Source organism: Macrotis lagotis, chromosome X (assembly GCF_037893015.1).
Source record: "Macrotis lagotis isolate mMagLag1 chromosome X, bilby.v1.9.chrom.fasta, whole genome shotgun sequence".
In the NCBI taxonomy this organism is placed as follows: Eukaryota; Metazoa; Chordata; class Mammalia; order Peramelemorphia; family Peramelidae; genus Macrotis; species Macrotis lagotis.
Window position 1 is genome coordinate 669,492,320 of NC_133666.1, and position 20,843 is coordinate 669,513,162.

Here is a 20,843-nt window from a genome sequence, read left to right on the forward strand (position 1 = left end):
CCTTTGCCACTTCTCAGCCTGCGGTAAGCCCCTCCGGTGCGGCACGGAGGGTGACCCCCTCCTTCCCCTCGTCTCACCTGGATGAGGTGGGGGAGGCGCACACAGCCGCCCCCCTTTGCGGGCCAGCTTCCTCCGCGCCCTCGGCCTCCTCCCGCAAGCGCTCGGCCCCGAGAGCCCCCTTCTCTCCGCTTTCGGGGGCAGGACCCCAGGCGCCCCCAAGGCCGGGGCAGATACGGGGCTCCGGAGGGCAGCCCGGAAGGAGGGACGCGGGGCGCGGACGAAAGGGCTGCCGGGAGCCGAGCGAGAGCGGCCGCCGCGCATGCTCAGAGGCGGCGGGGGTTTCCGGCTCCGCCTGTCGCGGGGTCACGTGCGCGGAGGCGCGGTCACCTGACCTCGGCTCGGGGGCGGCTGCGGGGCGCCGGGCGCGGGGCGGGGGCGGGGAGGGAAGGGGAGGGGACGCGGGCGCCCCCCGGGCCGGGCCGGGCCGGTGGCGACATGGCGGCGCACCTGTCCTACGGGCGGGTGAACTTGAACGTGCTGCGCGAGGCCGTGCGGAGGGAGCTGCGCGAGTTCCTGGACAAGTGCGCGGGCAGCAAGGTGAGGCCCGGCCCGGCGGCGAGGGGAGGCCGAGGCGCCGCGGGAAGCCCCGAGGTCGCCGGCGCCCGGCCTCCCTTCGACCTCTGACCTCCAGCCCCGGCCACGCCCCCGGGCACTGACAGGTGGCCCGGGGCTCCGGATCCCATCCCGAGGGCCCTCATCGACCTCCTCCTCCAGAGGGGGTGACTAATAAGCACTGAATCCAGTCCATTTGGGGTAGAGCCAGGGCAACAGCGATGGCACCATGCTTTGTTTTAGATGGCTGTTGTACCTCAAGCCACTGGAGGATCCAGTTTGGACCAGTAGAAATCTGGGCGGTGGTTGGATATTTCCAGCCCTAGCTGTGTTTCTTTTTGTTTGTCATGAAAACACAAAATAGAATGTAAGCCCTTGAGGTCAGAGCTTTGGTTTTTATGTTTGTGTGGACAACATCTGAGTGCCGACTTGGCCAGTCTCTTTGAATTGAATGGCACTCCAGACGGTAACCTCAGTTCCTGCCCTCTTTACAGGCAATAGTTTGGGATGAGTACCTGACGGGACCATTTGGACTGGTTGCACAATATTCATTATTGAAGGTAAAGTATAGGATTTGCTGGAGGAGAAGTGAATTATTTAATTTTAAATTTCAAAATGCGCTTCCGCAGAACACGTTCCTATCCCTTTTAGACTCTAATGTCCAATATTTGAACTTTTTATCTACCTATGTCACTGACCTTTGTTGGAGATGCTGTGACTGATGTTGCTAATGCCCTTCACGTTGCTAATGTCCTTAGACGACTAGTCTAACCCTTTATAATGATAACACACTTGCGGTCCTTTATATTATGATTAGTTGTTGTTCAGTTGGGTCCAACTCTTTGTGACCCCATTTAGGGTTTCCTTGGCATAGATTCTGGAGTGGTTTGTTATTTCCTTCTCTGCTCATTTTACATAAGAGGAAATTGGAGCAAACAGGGTTAAGTGATTTACCCAGGGTTACACAGCTAGTAAGTGTCTTGAGACTTGATTTGAACTCAAGAGTTCTATGCAGCATGCCACCTAGCTGTCCCTTTTTCTCCATACTATATCATGACACGTACATGGTGCTCAACTCATGAAAAGCAAGGGCTTTAAAAAGTGTTGAAATGATTGTTCAATTTCAGATCCACATTTTCAATGACAACTTTTGTCTTTTTCTTAGGAACATGAGGTGGAAAAGATGTTCACACTTAAAGGAAGTCGTCTGCCTGCAGCTGATGTCAAGAACATTATTTTTTTTGTCAGACCCAGACTAGAATTGATGGATATCATTGCTGAAAATGTACTCAGGTAGCTAAGGAGGGGGAAAAAATCTTAAATTTATTTAAAAATAAATTGCTGGCTCTAGTTGTTATATTTAAACCTCTGAAGAAAAGCATGGATGCATGGAATACATTCAACAGGTGAGATGATTATCATGGACAAATGGATATGGTAGAAGAATGGTCAAGGTAGAGAAGGAATACTGAGTCTAGAATGCTTACAATGTTAGAATTGGCACCAGCCCTGTAGTCAGGAGTACCTGGGTTCAAATCCAGTCTCAGACACTTCATAATTACCTAGTTGTATGGCCTTGGGCAAGCAAAAAAAAAAAAGAATGTTAGAATTGGGTTGGGGGTGGGAGGGGTTGGAGGGTAGAACCTAAGAGATCATCTACCAATCCCTTCATTACACTGATCAGAAAATTCTTGGGGGAAAACCTTTGGTGAAGACAGTAGTACCACAAGCTCAATGAGCTACCATTGGAAAAGATTTCAAGACACTGTCCAGCCCAATTTTCTCAGGTCCCACAGCATTAGAAGCAGGAATTTAGAGCCACCTGCTTCAGCCCAGGCCGGGGCTTTAGGGTCACTGTCCTACTGTACCTCATCAGCAAGACATTTTGTAAGAAATACTGAATTGAGCTTTCTGTGTGGCCCCTCTTAAAGGTCTGAGGTAGGCTTTCCTGGGATGACAAGGGGCTGGGCAGGGACAAAAAAAAAGAGGAGGAAAGATGGAACTTTGTCAACCGAAAGGAACCTTCTACCAAGGATCTAATAGATTACAAGTTAGTTGGCAGGGACGTTGTTGAGCCAGCACCCTCAGTGAATGTACAGAAGAGGAGTTGGAGGCCAAAGAGTTTAAATAGTTTCTTCAAGGCTCTATGGAGGCAGAGCACCCTTGCCAAGAAACAGTTCTGTGCTTGTTTCCCAGACCCAGGCTCTCCTTTACAGTAGATGAGTCTCTGCTTACACAAAAAAAAAAAAATAAGCAAAGATTTTCCTGAGCTAAAATTAAATCATCTCATGTACACAGGCTTCCCCATAGTCCTTGGGATACTGGGTATCTCTTTCATGGGCCGTAATATAATAGTGATGAAGATGAAGACGACTCTGCTCTTAGGTCAGGGATTGTTTTTCATATTGTCTTTCTGTTCCCAATGCAAAGCCCACAGGACCATGTGCATCATAGACCCTTGATCAGCAGTGGGTGAACTTAATTAAATTGCACCAAAATACCTTTAATATGTTAGCACATATTAGGAGTCATCGGTGGGCAAAAAAGGGAAGGAGAATACAGAAGTAAAGAATCCTTTAGAAGCTTGAGGAATATTTTTTTAGGGTTTTTTTTTTTTTTTTGCTAGGCAATGGGGTTAAGTGGCTTGCCCAAGGCCACACAGCTAGGTTATTATTAAGTATCTGAGACTGGATTTGAACCCAGGTCCTCCTGACTACAGGGCCGGTGCTTTATCCACTGCACCACCTAGCCACCCCTTTGAGGAATATTTTAATTTGTTGCTGTTTTGATCTAGTTAGAGCCTCATTTACTTTCTTTGAACTGTATTTCCTCTCCATTAAATCAAGTTTTTCAGGGCCACAAAGAGTTTAAAAGAGGATATCAAGTGGATAGAGCACTGAGTCTGGAGGATCCAAGTTCAAATCCAACCTCAGATACCTACTAGCTGTGTGACCCTGGGCAAGTCCCTTAACCCCTAGTTGCCTCTTAAAAAAAAGGATTTCAAAATGGGTGATAAGCCCAAGAGGGAAGGGAAGGAAATATGCATTTCTTAAGCCCCTCCAAGGCGCTTGCACTGTGCTAAGCACTTTACACACATTTAATTTAATTTCACAATCTAGAGAGTTAGATGCTGTTACTGGCCCCATTTTACAGTTGAGAAACTGAAGCAGAGAGGTTTTTGACTTGCCCAGAGTCGTCCAGTATCTGTTTGAGGCTGAATTTGGACTCAGGTCTTCCTGACTGCTACCCCCAGCTCCCTCCAAGAGAAAAACCAATGGCCCTTAGCCATTTACCTTTGAGACTATAAATATAACAAATATTTTGTTCTTTTCTAGTGAAGATAGGCGCTCCCCTGCAAGAGATTTCCACATTTTGTTTGTCCCACGACGGAGCTTGTTGTGCGAGCAGCGCCTGAAGGATCAGGGTGTTCTGGGATCCTTCATTCATAGAGAAGAATACAGCCTAGACCTTATTCCATTTGATGGTGACTTATTATCCATGGAATCTGAGAGTGCTTTTAAAGTAAGTGTGGTGTGTCTTTACTGAGGGAAAAGTTGTAACATTCTGCCTTCAGGCATCAGCTTGGATCTCACTCCTTAAAAGATTATTACCTATCAGGTATAATTATTTATTCATTTTGTTTAAGAAAGAGATTTTCTGATGTTTGAAAAGGTACCTTTTGTTATTAACTTTCCTAGGGATGCAAGAAAAATTTAGAAGATATAGAACAAAGAGAGTCTGAATAACTGTGTGATCATTGGAATAGTTGCTGAAGAAGGGGAGAGAAAGGGGAAGGCCAGGCTGAAGCATTCCAGTCTATCCAGGGCCCCCAAGCCCAGTGGATAATTTACATGTAATCTTTGTTGCTAAGAAATAGCATGGAGCTTTGGAGAAGTTGTTTGGGACTTTCTGTACTGGTTGAATCTGATGTTGATGGGCAGACTGAACATTTCTAATATCTGCTCTTAGGATTAGAACTCAGGCCCCCTCAGGGCTGGAAAAAGTTTTGCATGTAGAAAGACAGTTTTAGTGGGTTTATGTCCACCATGAATAAATTGATGTGAAAGTCAAATAAGTTTGTTCCACTGGAGTGCTGGCATGGTAAGAGAATGGAAATGGGAGTGCCTATCTGAATATTGAAATCTGTACCAAACTGGAAGTCAATGCACCCAGGAGCTGGTCAACCTGGAGCCCTTGGTGCTTCAGTTTGTGTATTTGGGCTAGTATAGTCAGCTTAGGCCTAGACAGCATCTTGGCTCCTAAAGCCCGCCCCCAACCTCCAGCCCACCGGGTCACATGGGATTTCGAATGCCAGATAGGACCAGGGTAGGGCAAAAGCAATGCAGACTGTTCCTGCTGCTGAAATAGGAAGTCACCATCTCTGCTACTAAGGAGTAGCATAGGAAGGCTGATGTGTGGTTTTTTCTTATGTGCTTGTTTAAAACAGTCAGTTTTGAATTCTGCCATCATGTTGAAGTAGCACTTCAGAGCCTAAAATTCATAATGAGAGACTATGGGACCTGATCACCAGGAATAGGAGACAGTGTCTATCTCTTAAAGTGGCTTAAATGACCCTAGGGCTTAGGGTTTAAGGTAAAGATAATAGGTTGCAAAGGAGTCCTGGGTTCTACTCTTTTTTTCAACCACTAAACAAGAGAAAAATCAGCCTTTTTAATTATATATTCATCTCTGAATTTGGTCAATGATGATTTCTCTCATACAGCATGTGTGACCAATTAGGGAACTGAGGAAGCCTAATAGATAAAGTATATGAAACTGAACTGAACTGTTTCACTAAACTCATTAAGTAATTGTGAAACTTTTTCTATTTCCCCATTTTGTCTAATTGGCATCCTAGAAATGATTCAGCAGTTGTGGGAGGAGTTGGGGGGAACCTAACTTGTCATGGCATGACAGAATCTGTCAAGAGACCTGGCTTGCTGTTTTCTTTTACTGGCCATTTTTGAAAAACTGACCTGTTTCATTTAAAATGTGAAGCTCTATCCTTTTGTGGGTTGACTTGTAAATTATGTGTTAGATGAGTTTTAGAAATAATGGATTTTCATTACTGATGAGAGAAATGCAAATTAAAGCATCTCTGAGGTACCACCTCACACCTCTCAGACTGGTCAATATGACCAGGAAAAGACAATGATCAATGCTGGAAGGGATGTAGGAAATCTGGGACAATAATGCATTGTTGGTGGAGCTGTGAACTCATCCATCCTTTCTGAAGAACAATCTGGAATTATGCCCAAAGGGCATTACCCTTTGACCCAGAAATACCACTACTGGGTCTGTACCCTGAAGAGATCATGAAAAAGGGTAAAAATATCACTTGTACAAAAATATTCATAGCAGCCCTGTTTGTGGTGTCAAAGAATTGGAAATCGAGTGAATGTCCTTCAATTGGGGAATGGCTTGGCAAACTGTGGTATGTGTATGTCATAGAACACTACTGTTCTATTAGAAACCAGGAGGGATGGGAATTCAGGGAAGCCTGGAGGGATTTGCATGAATTAATGCTGAGCAAGATGAGCAGAACCAGAAGAACATTGTACATCTAACAGCAACATGGGGGTGATGATCAATCTTGATGGACTCGTTCACCATCCATTCCATTTTCCCCAGGCTTTGCTGTTCAGGTTCTAGAAGGATAAACTCAGATGGGAGGTGAGAATCAGGGATAATTTTGGGGTATCTGTGATGGAGAATACCATCTGTATCCAAAGAGGGAATTGTGGAGTTTAATCAAAAACCAAAGATTATTACCTTTAATTTAAAAAAAAGGTATCTTGTTGTGTAATTTTGCTATCTCTTATATTTTATTTTTTCCTTAAGGATATGATATCTCTCTAAACACTTTCAATTTTGATCAATGTATAGCATGGAAACCTTGTAAAGACTATCATACTGGGGTGGCTAGGTGGCGCAGTGGATAAAGCACTGGCCCTGGAGTCAGGAGTACCTGGGTTCAAATCCAGCCTCAGACACTTAATAATTACCTAGCTGTGTGGCCTTGGACAAGCCACTTAACCCCATTTGCCTTGCAAAAAAACCTTTAAAAAAAAAGACTATTTATTAGACTGCCTTCTGTGGGGGGGGGTTGTAAAATTGTAAAATTCAAAAAACAATTAAAAAAAGAATGGATTTTGACCCAGTGGTCACTGAAAGCTGTAAATCCAGCTTTAATTTCAAATCTGATGACTGGGGAAACTCTTCATTTGAATGGGCTATTTATTAATCATAAAAGAAAGTCTGGTATTAAAGATCTATTACTGATTTTTAAATCTTTCTTTGGAAAAGAGAAGATTATGATAGATCAGAATATGGAATATTGAAAAATGTTTTCAAAAATTTTTTTCCTTGAATTTTCATCCATTCCTTATGAGTTCCCTAGTGACCTGTGGTCTTATTTCCTTCTTAACTTTATCTGTTCTATTTCAAAAAATGGTCAAATTTACCAGTCTCTTGTGCTCCTCAGAGCTGTTGATCTTTGTTTGTTTTTTAACCTGGGTCAAGGTAGGGAAATGGTCAGGATTATTCTTTATCTCATCAAAGGGACTCCCTCTGGAGGTTTGGTGGCCATCATCCAAGAGCATGTCCTGTCTTCCACCATCCCATCCCTGGATGAGAGTTTTCAAGTGTGTGTCAACTTGATTCCTTACACCTTCCATTCCAATTTCCCCAGGCTTTGCTGTTCAGGTTCTGGAAGGATGAACTCAGATGGGAGGCGAGAGTTCTGATAAAGCTAGGAAGTACTATATTTTATGTCCAAGATAGCAAATGAACATAAAGTGAGACCACAGAGGAATGAAGCACTTTATCATTATTTTCAAAATTTTCCTCAACTCAGTTCATTACTGGGAGCTAATATGGTAACAACAACAACCAACAACAAAAGATAAGACATCAGTGAGTTTTCTTCCTCATAATCCAAATTTTGTCTTAGAAAAACCACTTCCACAGTTAGAGAGAACTTTGATCTGCCTTTACAGTTGATCTAGGATGCTTTTTTTTTTTAGATGAATTAGATTCTTGAATTCTCTTATAAAGGCATGAAGTCAACTCTGTTCATTTTCACTAAAAAGAGCTTTAAAGTGTGAACTTCTAATCCTAGGGGACTGGAGAGTAAGCTCAGGAAGAGGATCTGTATCCCTTCTGCCGAGCAGACTTGAGTAGCCACTGGCCCCTAAGAAATTGGAGACGTAATAAAGTCCAGATATTGCCTAACTCCCCTTTCTCTCCTTTTCCTCTGTTCTAGGAGTGTTATTTGGAGAATGACCAGACAAGTCTATACCATGCAGCAAAAGGTCTGATGACTTTGCAAGCCTTGTATGGCACCATCCCCCAGATCTTTGGGAAAGGGGAATGCGCCAGGGTAATAAACTGTCATGCCCTTCCTTTGCTGTGAGAGGGGAGGGGCTGTGAAATATAGCTGGGGGAAGGGGGGGCTGGAGCAGCAGAGTACATTACTCTTTGGGAGTTCTAATGACTTTCCCTATAAATATTTGATTAGAGATTTGGGGTTTCTTCATGTTTGAGGAAATGATCTGTTCACTCTTGCTTTGTTCTTTTGATAGTGCTTTGAGTGATTTTCCCTAAGGCATTGGAGAAATCTGGTTATTCTCCCTACCATCACCCCTCCCCCCATAAAAAAAAGCCTTTTTCTGTATTTAGAACAAACTCTCACAAACTCTTAGAGTTGAAAGGGGAATCTTATGGATCATTGAGTCTAATCTCCCTTTTAGTAAGATCTGCTTTTGATAGAGTTCAGGGACAAGTTACCATCATGAAAGTCTGCTCTGGATTTCTGCTCATCATTCATGCCATACCCACATTCTTTGTCATCTCTTTATCTTTTGACTGTCTCAGTCTGTAGCCCAGTTTTAAATGTTTGTAGCTTCCACTGAGACCCCATCTTATCTAATGTTTTATTTTCAGCAAGTGGCCAATATGATGATCAGAATGAAGAGAGAATTCACAGGGAGCCAAAATTCGATATTTCCTGTTTTTGATACTCTCTTGCTGCTTGACCGTAATGTTGACTTGTTAACCCCTCTGGCCACTCAACTTACATATGAAGGACTCATTGATGAAATTTATGGCATTCAGAATAGTAAGTAGAATGAAATCTCTTCTTTTATTGCTGGGAAGGCAATATCCCAAGATGCAGTTTCAGCAGTACTTTCAAAGTATGCCATGATATTTGGATAGGTAATCCAAAGGGCCATTCCTAGTGCTACAAGTTAAAATTAGGAAACACCTTAAGGAAAAAAAAGAAAGAAAAACTCCCTTTACCTTTGACCTTGGGACATGAGAAAATGTAGGCTGGTGAGCAGAGTCATTGTACTAGTCCTGGAGGAGCTCAGTTAGCTTCGAGGAGAGATAGATTAGACATGAACCAGTCCAAGATACTCCACCCTCAGTAGTGTGTCTTTCAGATGAGAATCCTGAATCTGCTGAAATGATCAGGGATAGATTCCCTAGGGTGTTTGGTAGGATGAGTGGGGATAAAGGTGAGCATCTCCCAGGTTGGGCAGAGTTGTTCAGATTTCAAGTCTTGGCTACTTGGGAGCAACTTCTTTGTCATGGGGTTGATGAGGAAGGAAGAGTTAGAGATGCCTCCCAGCTGCCAGGTGGCACCATCAGCAACAAGAGGGAGACATGGAGGAGTAGGCTCACAAAACCTTGGAATGAGTTCAGTGTCAGACAGGTCCCATTGAGGTGACAGTTGGCAGGATGGGACTGGAGTCCAAGATGAAGGATTCAATGTGTAGACTTCATTTACCTTCACAGAGGGATACTGAACCCAGGCAGATAAGTGGCTGAGCTCACCAAGGAAGAGAATGCCCATCACAGAGCCTTGGGGGAGATGGACCAAGAGGAGTAGCCAGACAGTTTGGAGGAGAGCCAGCTGACTGAGACTCTCTTAGAATAGTTTCAGGGAGGCCAAGGGTGGAAGGCCTTTAGATGTGGGGTCTCTAGCCCCTGTTGATAAGATTGCCCATCAGCCCATTGAGGAAAGGGTAATTACATTCTGTAACTTGCTTTCCCTGAAGACATTAAATTTCTTGAAAAGTTATTTGCAAGCATGTTCTGTGGCTTTTGGGATGTGGAAGTTCTTCTAAGTCTGGTAGCCTTCTATGGACTTTTCAGATGATTCTGCACAGGAAAGAATCTTCCTCTTGTCTCTCTAGGTTATGTGAAACTACCTCCAGAGAAATTTGCACCTAAAAAACAAGGGGAGAGTGGGAAGGACCTGCCTACGGAAGCCAAGAAGCTTCAACTCAATTCTGCAGAGGAGCTCTATGCTGAGATCAGGGACAAAAACTTCAATGCCGTGGGTTCGGTCCTGAGCAAGAAAGCCAAAATCATCTCAGCAGCATTTGAGGTGAGGCCCTCTCAGGGGGTCATAGGTCATTGTGCCCCACCACCTGGTCAGAGCCTGAAGGTGTTTTCCATTCTGGAAGGCTCATTCCTCTGAGCAGTCATGTAAGAACTCTAGGGAGAAGGGGAAACTTTCCTACAACCACTACTTTATTTTCTCACCTTTTTTGACAGTGCTTGTAGCTCGATGGTTTTTTGCACCTGCCTTTCAGCCCACTTTTCCTTACCTGATTGAAGAGAGAGGGAACTTTATCCTAGATCAGATTTAGAAAACTGAAAACCATTTTTATTTATTCTATTTATTCAATTAGTGAGTAAAGTCTTCTTAAGTTGAGAAAATTTAAGTGGAAAGGGATGACAATGAAGAAGATGAGTGACTATGTGATAATGAGACAGCGAGCCCTGGGGGCCCCGGGTTTTTAATTTGTGTATTTCATTATCACCTTCTTGCCTGTGCTTGCTCATTCATCTAGCTTATGCTTGGTTAAATTTATTTTTTCAAACCTGAGATTTCAAAAAAAAATGATGAGCTATGAATAATTTTACCTTCAAAACATCTAAATTAGACATCCTTTTCTGTTTATTTCTCATATTTTATCTTTCTTGGGAATTGCCTGTTAATGTGTGGATTAATTTCTGCATTAAGCATAACACTTTGAAAGACTGGGGGTTTGTTTTAAACCTCTGAACATTTTGCTAAAATGAAGTTTTATTGTAACTAGATGTTGTTTGACAAAAAGCTAAAGTCCACTATTAGCAACCTGTGTGGATTTTAAAGCAGAAGAAACTCACTTTATCCCTGTTTCTTCTTCCCCAATAATGCTGACCTCCTCTTCTTTCTCTCCTAATTCTTGTACCTGCTCTTCCCTGAGAATTCAGACTGTTTCTATTATGCTTAGTAGAGGTATAGTGGTCTGGTGTGTAGAGAGGGTGGGACCCCAAGTCAGGGAGACCTGGACTCGAACACCTCAAGCTGATTTCTTTTACATGTGAGATGAGAGGGTGGGAGGTAATGGCTTCCTTTCTGTTCTAAAATGTAAGAGAACAAAATAAGGAGTCCCTGAATTGCTGTACTTTCATTTAAATGCTTTCCCTGAAACAATTCTCTGTGGCAGGCAGGGCAAATATTACTTTCTGTAGTTTACAGATGAGGATCTGGGACTCAGGGAGATTAGCTGAGCCACTCAATGTGGCCAAGTTTGGAAGTGTTGGTCCCAGGGCTTGTAGAAGGCCAACGCTCCATGTATGCTCCCTCTCCTAAAAAGGAAAACCACACACACACACCACACACACACACACACACAGAGAGAGAGAGAGAGAGAGAGAGAGAGAGAGAGAAAACCTATGCTCTTATTCTTCTGTGGAGTGCTTAGCTTAGGTTTTACAGTTTCCCTGTTAGTTTTGAGATGGGCTTGGGCTAGTGTATTATTTCGTGGTATGCTTGCCTCCCTCCCACTGCCCTCATTTTTACATGTAGTAAAACATCTGGAACCTCAATAAAGGTGAGAGCAAAAATCTGAATGAGCTGCTCACCACTTCATAATCTGTCATCCCTTCTATTTACAGGAAAGGCACAATGCAAAGACAGTGGGTGAGATTAAGCAGTTTGTTTCACAGCTGCCTCACATGCAAGCAGCAAGAGGTTCCCTGGCCAATCATACCTCCATTGCAGAGTTGATAAAAGATATTACCAGTGAGTATCCTTTGGTGTCCTTTCGTGTCCTTTTCGACTGAGAGGGCTCTGTGCCTATGCTTTGTGCTAGATGATGGCATCCCCAGTAGGTCAGTACTTCTCAGTTCAGCCAGGCTCCCCACTTGAGGTAGTCCTTGGCAGGACATGCTCCTCTGTAGTGCCTCTGTTTAAAGCCTGCCTTGTTCAGGCTCTCAAGTGCCGCCATCACCAAACCCCTTTTAAAATTGTTGTTATTCTTTAAACAATCTTAACACTTACCAGCAAACTGGCAGTCAGACCAGCTAGAGTGTAAATCATTTTATAGCTTGATCAAGTGGAAATAAATGATGCAATACACTTTAACAAATTAAAATCATCCTAACTCAACCTCCTGCCATGTGTCCTGGTTTCCCCATTGGAGCCCCTCTCTGTACATCCCAAGTCATTGTCATTTTTGTTGTTCATATCTCTGTGGCTTGGGTTCTGTTGGTCTTTGGTTCCTCATCTCTGGCATCCTTCACAATTGTCACTTTCTGTGGTACTGTCACACTTGCAGTCCAATTTAAGATCTTAATGTACAAAGCTGTTCTCTGGGGGGGGATAGAGGATAGAGCATCAACCCTGGTGTCAGGAGGACCTGAGTTCAAATGTGGCCTCAGACAAAGATTACTTAGCTGTGTGACTCTGGGCAAGTCACTTGGCCCCATTGCCTTGCAAAAAAGCAAAAATAAAAAAAAATAAACTGTTCTCTGGGCACTGAGTTTCCAAGTGTTCCCAGTATTTTGTTGTTTAAGATCAAGCAACTCTTGAGTGTTTTTTTAAATGGTCAGGTTTTGTTTTCCTTCTTGTGACATCTTTAAGGGCACTAGCATCAGAATCACTGAGTCAAAGGCTTTGGTCATTTTGGGGATTCTGAAGTCTTCCTTTTTCACTGAAGAAGTACAGAACATCAGTTGGCTATTAAAAGAACTTAGAGATTTCCAGCAAATAAATTCATCATAAAATTTCTTGGCAGCAAAAGATTTTAGAATGAAAGCTTAGTTGGATGTGTATTTGGGGGTTACTGATGTGTTGACTGTAGAATTACAAACTTTTGTGCAAAAGAGACTTGCGAGATTCATTTGACACTATCATAAAACTAAACTCATTTGGTTGTGTTCTTGTTCGTTCAGGAAGAATTCATTAAAACCTGAGTGCATTATAGTATAGAAAGTGGGGGTGCTGGGAGAATCAGTTGTTTATTCTGCATTCTGCTGCCTTCTGTGGCCTATTTCCCATTGCCTCTCCTGAAATACTTGAGTTCCTCTGTCAGAGATGAGTTAGAAATGTAGGCTAGAATCCTCTTTCCAATCCCACCTGTACCCTACTCTATTTAGCTCTCTTTTGAGGAATGCTGAAATTATTTTTCTTCTCTTCTTTAGAAGTTTCCTTTCTGACAAATAATTTCATGAAGTCTGTTTTGAATATAATATTGAACTAACTTTTGCATACTTTTTCATTTATTTTCTTAATTAAAATCACAAACCAAAAGTATATTTGTTTCCCATATAGACAGAAGATAAATAGGTTGTTTTTATTTTCAAACTAAAAATTTGCTTATGATATTTTTAGCTTCTGAAGATTTCTTTGATAAGCTAACAGTGGAGCAAGAGTTCATGTCTGGAATAGATACTGATAAGGTATGTGTATTATAGAGTTGTCTTTGGAGTTGGGGAATGGAAATGAGATTCTTAATTATAACTAATCATCAGAAAACACATTTATAGCCCCATAAATAGCTGTTCTGATGGCTTTGACTCTCTCAGTATGTTACCATCATAGAGATATCTTATCTAAGTTTGTACCGGTTTGTATTGACTTAATATGTAAAACTCCAGATTTATTGATCATCAACTGTTAACTGAGCATCTGCTATGTGCGGAGTATCAAGAAGGGTAGAAAGTTATATAACCAGACTCTTAAAACATTCTCTGATGAGTATGGAAGATGAATTGCATTACTAATGATTTGCTTTAGAGAATAGTCCATAGTATTCTTCTGACTATTAAATTTCATTAATACTTTAAAATATGATTTGATTTAATTTTTGAAATTTCCATAAAACTTAAAACAAGATAACCCTGCGCTTTGATAGAAGTGGGCCAGGCAGTGACAAGCTGTCCTGGGCACTGGGCAACCTTTAAGGAATAGTTCTATTCTGATAGACATATTTCAAATGGCCATATAGTGCTTCATTCTCTAGTCTTTTACTACCTGTATAACATGGTATAACTGGTGAATGAAATATGACCGTTGTAATTTTGTCCCCCATTTCTGGAAGGGTATAGTGCTAGAGGAGTGAATCCACTGTTTAAAGCAATCTGAGAGAATAGAAATAAAACAGTATTACTTTTTTGTGCTCAAAGCAACAACATATACAGCATTTATTTATGTTTACAGGTCAACAATTACATTGAGGACTGTATCGCCCAAAAACATCCATTGATCAAGATCCTGAGACTGGTTTGCCTTCAGTCTGTGTGCAATAGCGGACTCAAACAGAAAGTGTTAGACTATTACAAAAGAGAAATTCTCCAGGTCAGTCTGTTTTTGAATTAGTAAATACCCAGGGAAAATATTTTTGAATCACCACCAACATTTTTCTCAGGCTGCTTCTATTTTACTCTCTTCCTGTCATTGCTAAAGACTTCAAGAACACCCAAAGGGTGCATAGGATTGTCACCTCATTGTATCTTGGAGTGCGTGTGCTTGTGTGTATGGACATTTTAAGAACTTTTTTTCAAGTTCCTTTTATGAAAAAAGCTGCCTTTGCTTTTCTTCCCTTAAAAATGTATCCTTTGGTGTTGAGGAGGCATCACTTTTTTTTTAGGTTTTTGGGGTGTTGTCTGAGGCACAATTTGAACTCAGGCCCTCCCAACTCCAGGGCAAATGCTCTATTAACTGTGCCACCTAGCTGCCCCAGTATCACTATTTTTAACGTGTTTTGAATAGGCACTCCAAAACCCCCTTAGGAATATTTTTAAAAGTAAATTTAGGGGCAGCTGGCACAGTGGATAAAGCACCAGCCCTGGAGTCAGGAGTACCTGGGTCCAAATTCGGTCTCAGACACTTATTAATTACCTAGCTGTGTGGCCTTGGGCAAGCCACTTAACCCCATTGCCTTGCAAAAACCTTAAAAAAAAAAATAAATTTAAAGATGCATGTTAGAATTAATGAACCAGTTCAGGAATCTACCATTTTTGAAGCTTGAATGTTGCCCTCCTAAGCTCTTGCTGGTCTCAGCTTGGGATACAGGACAAACCTGACAAAACACATTTGTTGGGATGACTCTTCATAAAGTAGCATTAACCTCTCTCTTCCTCTGGCATCAGTGTCAACACCCTTTTGTTGCAGACGTACGGCTATGAACATATGCTGACCTTAAACAATCTAGAGCAAGCTGGATTGCTCAGACCTCAGGCAGGTGGTAGAAACAATTACCCTACAATCAGAAAAACCTTGCGGCTCTGGATGGATGATGTTAATGAGCAGGTAAAGGAACCCTTTCTTTTTGGCCTTGTCTGGTTTATTGATCTAAGCTAAATTATGATGTTATTTGTTTCTGGCTTGTGCCTCGGAACCACATCTAATAGCTAGACTCACCTTCAGTACTTAGAGGTCCTTTAAAAAGGCTTAGGAAGCTAGCTTTGAAGTATCCAGGAGTGGATCAAACTTCATTCCCACTACTACCCAAGTGACCCTGAGCTTGGGAAGGATAGGGTCCTAGCTTTATCAGTAGCCACAGTCTAAATGACTTTGGACACTTCCTAGCTTTAACTTTAACTCTACCTGTTTCAGTTTTCTCAGCTGTAAAACAGATAATAAGAGCCTTCTAAGGTGGTTATGAGGATCAGAGAAGATAATTGTAAAGCGATTACAAAATTATTGTTGTCCATTTATTTTAGTTCTCTCAACTCCTAGTGACCCCATCTGGGTTTTTTTTTTTTTTTGGCAGAGGTACTGGAGGAATGCTTTGCCATTTCCTTCCCCAATTCATTTTACAGATAAGGAAACTGAGGCAAGCAGGAAGAAATGACCTGTCTAGGGTCATCCGGTATAGTAAGTGTCTGAGACTGGATTTGAACTAGGATGATGAAGTCTAGGCCCAGCACTTCATCCACTGCACCACTTAGCAGCCCAAAGTATAATAATAAATATTTATTCCTTTTTCACTGTCACCCCCATGCCACCCATGTCTGTCATTAGTTTAAGTAGTTTGGGATTATAGGCTTTGTGTCCTCCATGATCACAAATAAGCAGGAATTAATTGAGTAGGTAACAAGTATGTCTTTTATGTTACTATTTAACAGAATCCCAATGACATATCCTATGTCTACAGTGGCTATGCGCCTCTCAGTGTCCGATTAGCTCAGCTCCTTGCTCGTCCAGGATGGAGAAGTATTGAGGAAGTGCTGAAGATGCTTCCAGGCCCCCATTTTGAAGAACGGCAACAATTGCCAGCAGGATTGCAAAAGAAACGTAAGTTGGAGCTTGTCAGGTCCAGATGGCAGAGTGCTGTGTGGTTGCTTCATAGATTGCATCTGTTCAGGTCTCTTAAGATATGGTGTCTAAAGCCCTTCTGTAGACTATTGATGCATAGATTAAGTACTTTATCTCTTCATTACTTTTTAACCTTAGGAATTTGAATCCTCTACTACTCCTAGGTTCCAATTTTCAGAAAATTTGATAGAAAAACATATAAAATCGAGGATCTACTGTTAAAATGAAATCTGTTCCATATCATATCTGCCTTTCTTTTTGGAATAATAATTTTTCACATTAAGGTTTACAAAGCTGTTATATGAATGGTGAAATTGTATGGCTTGAGGAAATAAGAAATGTTAACAATACAGAATAATCTCTAAATGTCTCAATCTTTAGGTCAACAAGGAGAAAACAGAGTTACTTTGGTCTTTTTCCTGGGAGGTGTGACCTATGCTGAAATTGCTGCCCTGAGATTTCTATCTCAGATGGAAGATGGAGGTACAGAATATGTCATTGCTACCACAAAACTAATGAATGGAACCAGTTGGATAGAATCTCTGATGGAGAAACCTTTCTAAATCTGGAACAACAAGCCATCTTTGTCCAGCTGCAGCAAGTGGCAAGAGGCAGAAAACCTCAGGAAGTTGCCTCTTAGAAGCAGTTGCTAAAGGAAAGTAAAAAGTAATGAAAGAATGGCAGGAGGAAGCACTTTTTATAAAATTACTGTCTTATTTTCAGCTCTGCTTTTCTCTGTTGGGTTCTGGAATCCTTTTCTGTCTCAGAAGGCCTAAGAATAACAGGACAATTAGCCCTGTTAAAAAGAAACAAAAGACTCACATGTTCTGAATTTGGGATTCTCAGTAGAGGCCCCATGGAATTGTAGTAGGGGGCTCAATGATGTTTGGTTTGGGCTCCTTCAAGGAGAATTAGACATCAAGCTCTGACATAATGCTCTCCCATCTCCCAGCTCTGACCCATCTCCCAGCTCTGACGGATACGTCTACTCAGGATGGCTGGGGTAAGTGTGGGCAGGCTGAAGTGGGCCCAGGGAGGTTTTCTCCCTTCGCCTCTTCACTTTGGAGAACCTCCAGGTATTGCCTTCATGAATGGTTTTCAAAGTCTGTGGCTGCTCCCATAGTGTGGGAAAACTAAGGGACCAGATCTTCAAGTAGCACCAAGAAGGGGCTGATGTGAGTGATATTGCTGTTCTTCCTTTGATTCCTAACTACAGAGAGGTTGCCATTTCTGGGAAAGGTGCAAGGATGATGGTGTCTTCCATCCTTGCTGCTCACTTGTGATGCTAGTGTCCAAGGTCGCTATCTACTGTTACCAAGTGGTAACAGCAGAACCTAAAGTAGGGGCATTTTAGTTGGACCACCTTGTGTTATAGCCTTAATTAAAAGAAAGGGAGAGACTTCAGAAAACCTGTACTAAAATATCTGAGTACCTAATGTTGAGAAATGTTGTAGGTTGGTTAGGGTGAAATAATAGTGTTGGGATTCATTTAGTTTTCTTGCTTTGTCTTTATAGGATTTGGAATAAACAATTGACAGTCCTAATTTTAGAAAAAGTTTTTATCCAGAGGAGACTTGTTCAGCCTTACCTGTATTATAAAATCAAATTGAAGCTGTTAATCATTTTAAGATCCCAGACCTGACCCAATATTTTTATTATTTTATTTTTCCTCAGTTATGTGTAAAAACAATTTTTATTCATCATTTTTAAAACTTTTGTTCCAGATTCTCCTTTTCTCCCTCTCTACCCCCTGCATTGAGAAAGCAAGTAATTTGATGTAATTTGATATAATTTGTAAATGTGTAGTCATGTAAAACATTTCCATAATAATCAGTTTATGGAAAAACAGGGACTTCCCACATCCAACAAAAGAAAGAAATCTCAAGAAAAAGTTGTAAAAAATTATGCTTCGATCTGTATTCTGGAAACTATCAGCTCTTTCTCTGGGGATGGATAGCATTCTTCAAGCCCTTCAGAGCTGTCTTGGGTATTGCTGAGAAAAGCCACGTCATTCATAGCTAATCATCCTACAATATTGTTACTTTGTACACAGTACATTTCATATTTCATCTACTCATATCTTAACACGTTTTTCTGAGAGCATCCTGCTCATCATTTCTTAGAGCAGAATAGCTTTCCAACATAATCACTCACCACAATTTCTTCAACCATTCCCCAACGGAGGGCTGTTTCTGCTATTTCGAATTCCTTGCCACCAGAAAAGAGCTACCACAAATATCCTTGTACATATAGGCCCTTTTCCTCTTTTGTTTTTCATCTCTTTGAGATAGTCTAGAAGTGGCATTGCTAGGTCAAAAAGTAGGCATAGTTTAGTCTTTTGTTCATCCAGTATTTTTGACATGGGGGATTTTAAATTAGAGTTTTATTATGTCTCTTGACGAGGTGTTCTCCTGTTTATGGGCAAATCTTTTGTGTCCTATAGGCTAACAAACATTCACTCTTTACCCTAAGCAAGGTTGTCAGGTTGTAAGTTATTCACTGGAAAACTGGAACATTAACTGCTTCATTTGTGCATAAATAAAAAGCAACTGATAATTATACATAATGCTCACTGTGTAAGCTCATTCAATACTTGGGAAGCTTTTGTCTCTAAGGGGTGTGTTTTCATTGAAAAAAGGTCCGTGAGTAGTGCATTTATTCTTGCATAGGGTGTTTATTTGCATCATGTCTGGACTTTTGTGTTGTTGGGGAGACAACTGTATTAAACCGGTAGTTCTTTAATAAAGATGTCTACATAGGCAGTTCTATTTTTGTGTACTACTTTGGATATCAGAGAATTCAAATATTAACTGTAGTTTTACTGAGAACAAAAGGATGTTATTTGCTCTCATCCTAGCAATAGAACTGAAAGGTAGAAGGATTTAAAGCAGCATGTTTAGTTCCTTTGGGAAAACCTTTATAATCAGGCTATGGAGACTTGAGTTAGAGCCCTATTTGAATTCAAGCAGGGAGGAGAGCATTGATAAAACATCTGTTTTCTGTTGTTCCCATTCTGGACACCAAGTCCTCACCTTTCACTTGCAGAAAAGACACATGTGTATTTCCAATAGCTGCCCCTAGGGAAGAAATACAAGACTGTCTTTTTATCATCTTTCTAATCAACTTGGGTGTCCTGGCAAGAACAGTGAATGTATCAGAGTACCTGGAATGCAGACCCCTCACCCTACTTATCTTGCCTTATTCTTCCTGTGAATGTTTTTCTTATACTGGAGTGCCTGACAGCTCTGCTCAATAAATGTAATTTGAGAATGATGAGAGGTTACAGGAAATAGTGCAGAAGAACAGGTTTTTTTTTTTAATGGCAGCCTTGGGAGGCAGGGAGATCTGGTCAAGTTTAAGTCCTTCTGAGACATCCTGCTGTTTGTGGCCATGAGTACCCTCATCCCCTCCGACCCCAGCCACACTGAGATGATAAATGACAAGTTCATTGCCAGTTATAAGTTAGCTTCCATGCTGGGAACTTTCCTGCAGGCTTGAAGAGAAGAGGGGAAGCCAGAGTGGCCAGTAGCAGGAAGGGCAATTTGGAATCATACATTTCCAGCACCGTTTGATGTGAATTTTGGGTCACTAAGTGTTCCTGTACTTGAGTTACTCCATTTATGGAATAGAAGAGAGGAGGAAAATTGGGGAGGGAACTTGGGAGAGGTTAAAGAGTTCACGGTGAAACATTAACATGATCAAATTCAAGGGCTGTTGCCCTGACTCGGCCATGGGAGAATCTGATGCCATCCAGATGTCTTTACTAGAAGCTTAGAGGCTTATGTTTTTTCCTGGAGGACAGACAGAGAAACCTTTCGGATGACCAAGTCTCTGGAGGAGCAATTACTGCTAACAGGCTTCCTGAAAAACTTGATAATGCTCTGTTCCTGGTTTTGGCCTGGCTGCTGGCGAGGCAATAATTTGATAATAAGAGATCCTGATTAAATTAAGAAACCATTTACCCCTGGATGATGAGGTTGAGAAGGGGCTTGATAAGACAGAGGCAAGCCTGGCCGCTCCCCACAGCTTCTTCGTTTAAAGGTCAAAACAAGTCTCCGCTTTTCCAATGTGCCCAGTGCCAGCAGGACCAGCCCCGCGGCGCGGACCCTGGGTCCTCTGCTCTAATGGCGTGTTTGGGGGCGGCCCCGGGGGCCCACGGGGTGCTCAGCCGGCGGCTGTGCTGGTTTCCCCGGCAGGCCGCTCTGGGTGAGCCCCGAGTTTGTGACCGGGGCCTCTCCCCGCTCCCCCCCCCCCCCCGAGGGCCGGCCCTGGGCTGGAGCCGCCCGGACCACACCCGGCGGGGCCAGACACGGCCCGGGCACTGGCGGGCGCGGAGCCGGGGGCGGACCCAGGCCCAGGCCCCGCCTCGCCGCCGGACCTCCCCGGGCTCAGTGCGCACTCGCTCGGCTGGCAGGGCTGGCAGGGCTGGCAGGGCTGGCGCCGCTCCGCCCGGAGCCCGGGGAGGCAACTTCGGAGAGTTCGGCCGCCGCCCGGAGGGGCCGCCCGGCCCGGCTCCGACCGCAGGTGGGGGGCCGGGCGGGGCGGGGAGGGGCGGCGGGAGCGGAGCGGCGGCGGCCCGGCCCCGAGGCCCCTTCCCCAGGGAAGTGCCGGGCTCGGACTGCAAGCAGCC

At 42.8% G+C, this 20,843-nt stretch overlaps 1 protein-coding gene across 1 annotated transcript; it reads left to right on the forward strand.

Moving 5' to 3' along the window:
* The first annotated feature begins 459 nt into the window (after positions 1-459).
* On the forward strand, positions 460-18,987 carry VPS33A (VPS33A core subunit of CORVET and HOPS complexes). Its single transcript, XM_074205526.1, has 13 exons — positions 460-597; positions 1,107-1,172; positions 1,778-1,905; positions 3,948-4,134; positions 7,877-7,993; positions 8,557-8,731; positions 9,813-10,006; positions 11,569-11,695; positions 13,286-13,353; positions 14,114-14,251; positions 15,068-15,205; positions 16,024-16,192; positions 16,595-18,987. Exons 1-13 carry the CDS (start codon positions 496-498, stop codon positions 16,774-16,776), a joined length of 1,791 nt encoding a protein of 596 aa, XP_074061627.1. The 5' UTR covers positions 460-495; the 3' UTR covers positions 16,777-18,987.
* Positions 18,988-20,843: the final 1,856 nt, after the last annotated feature.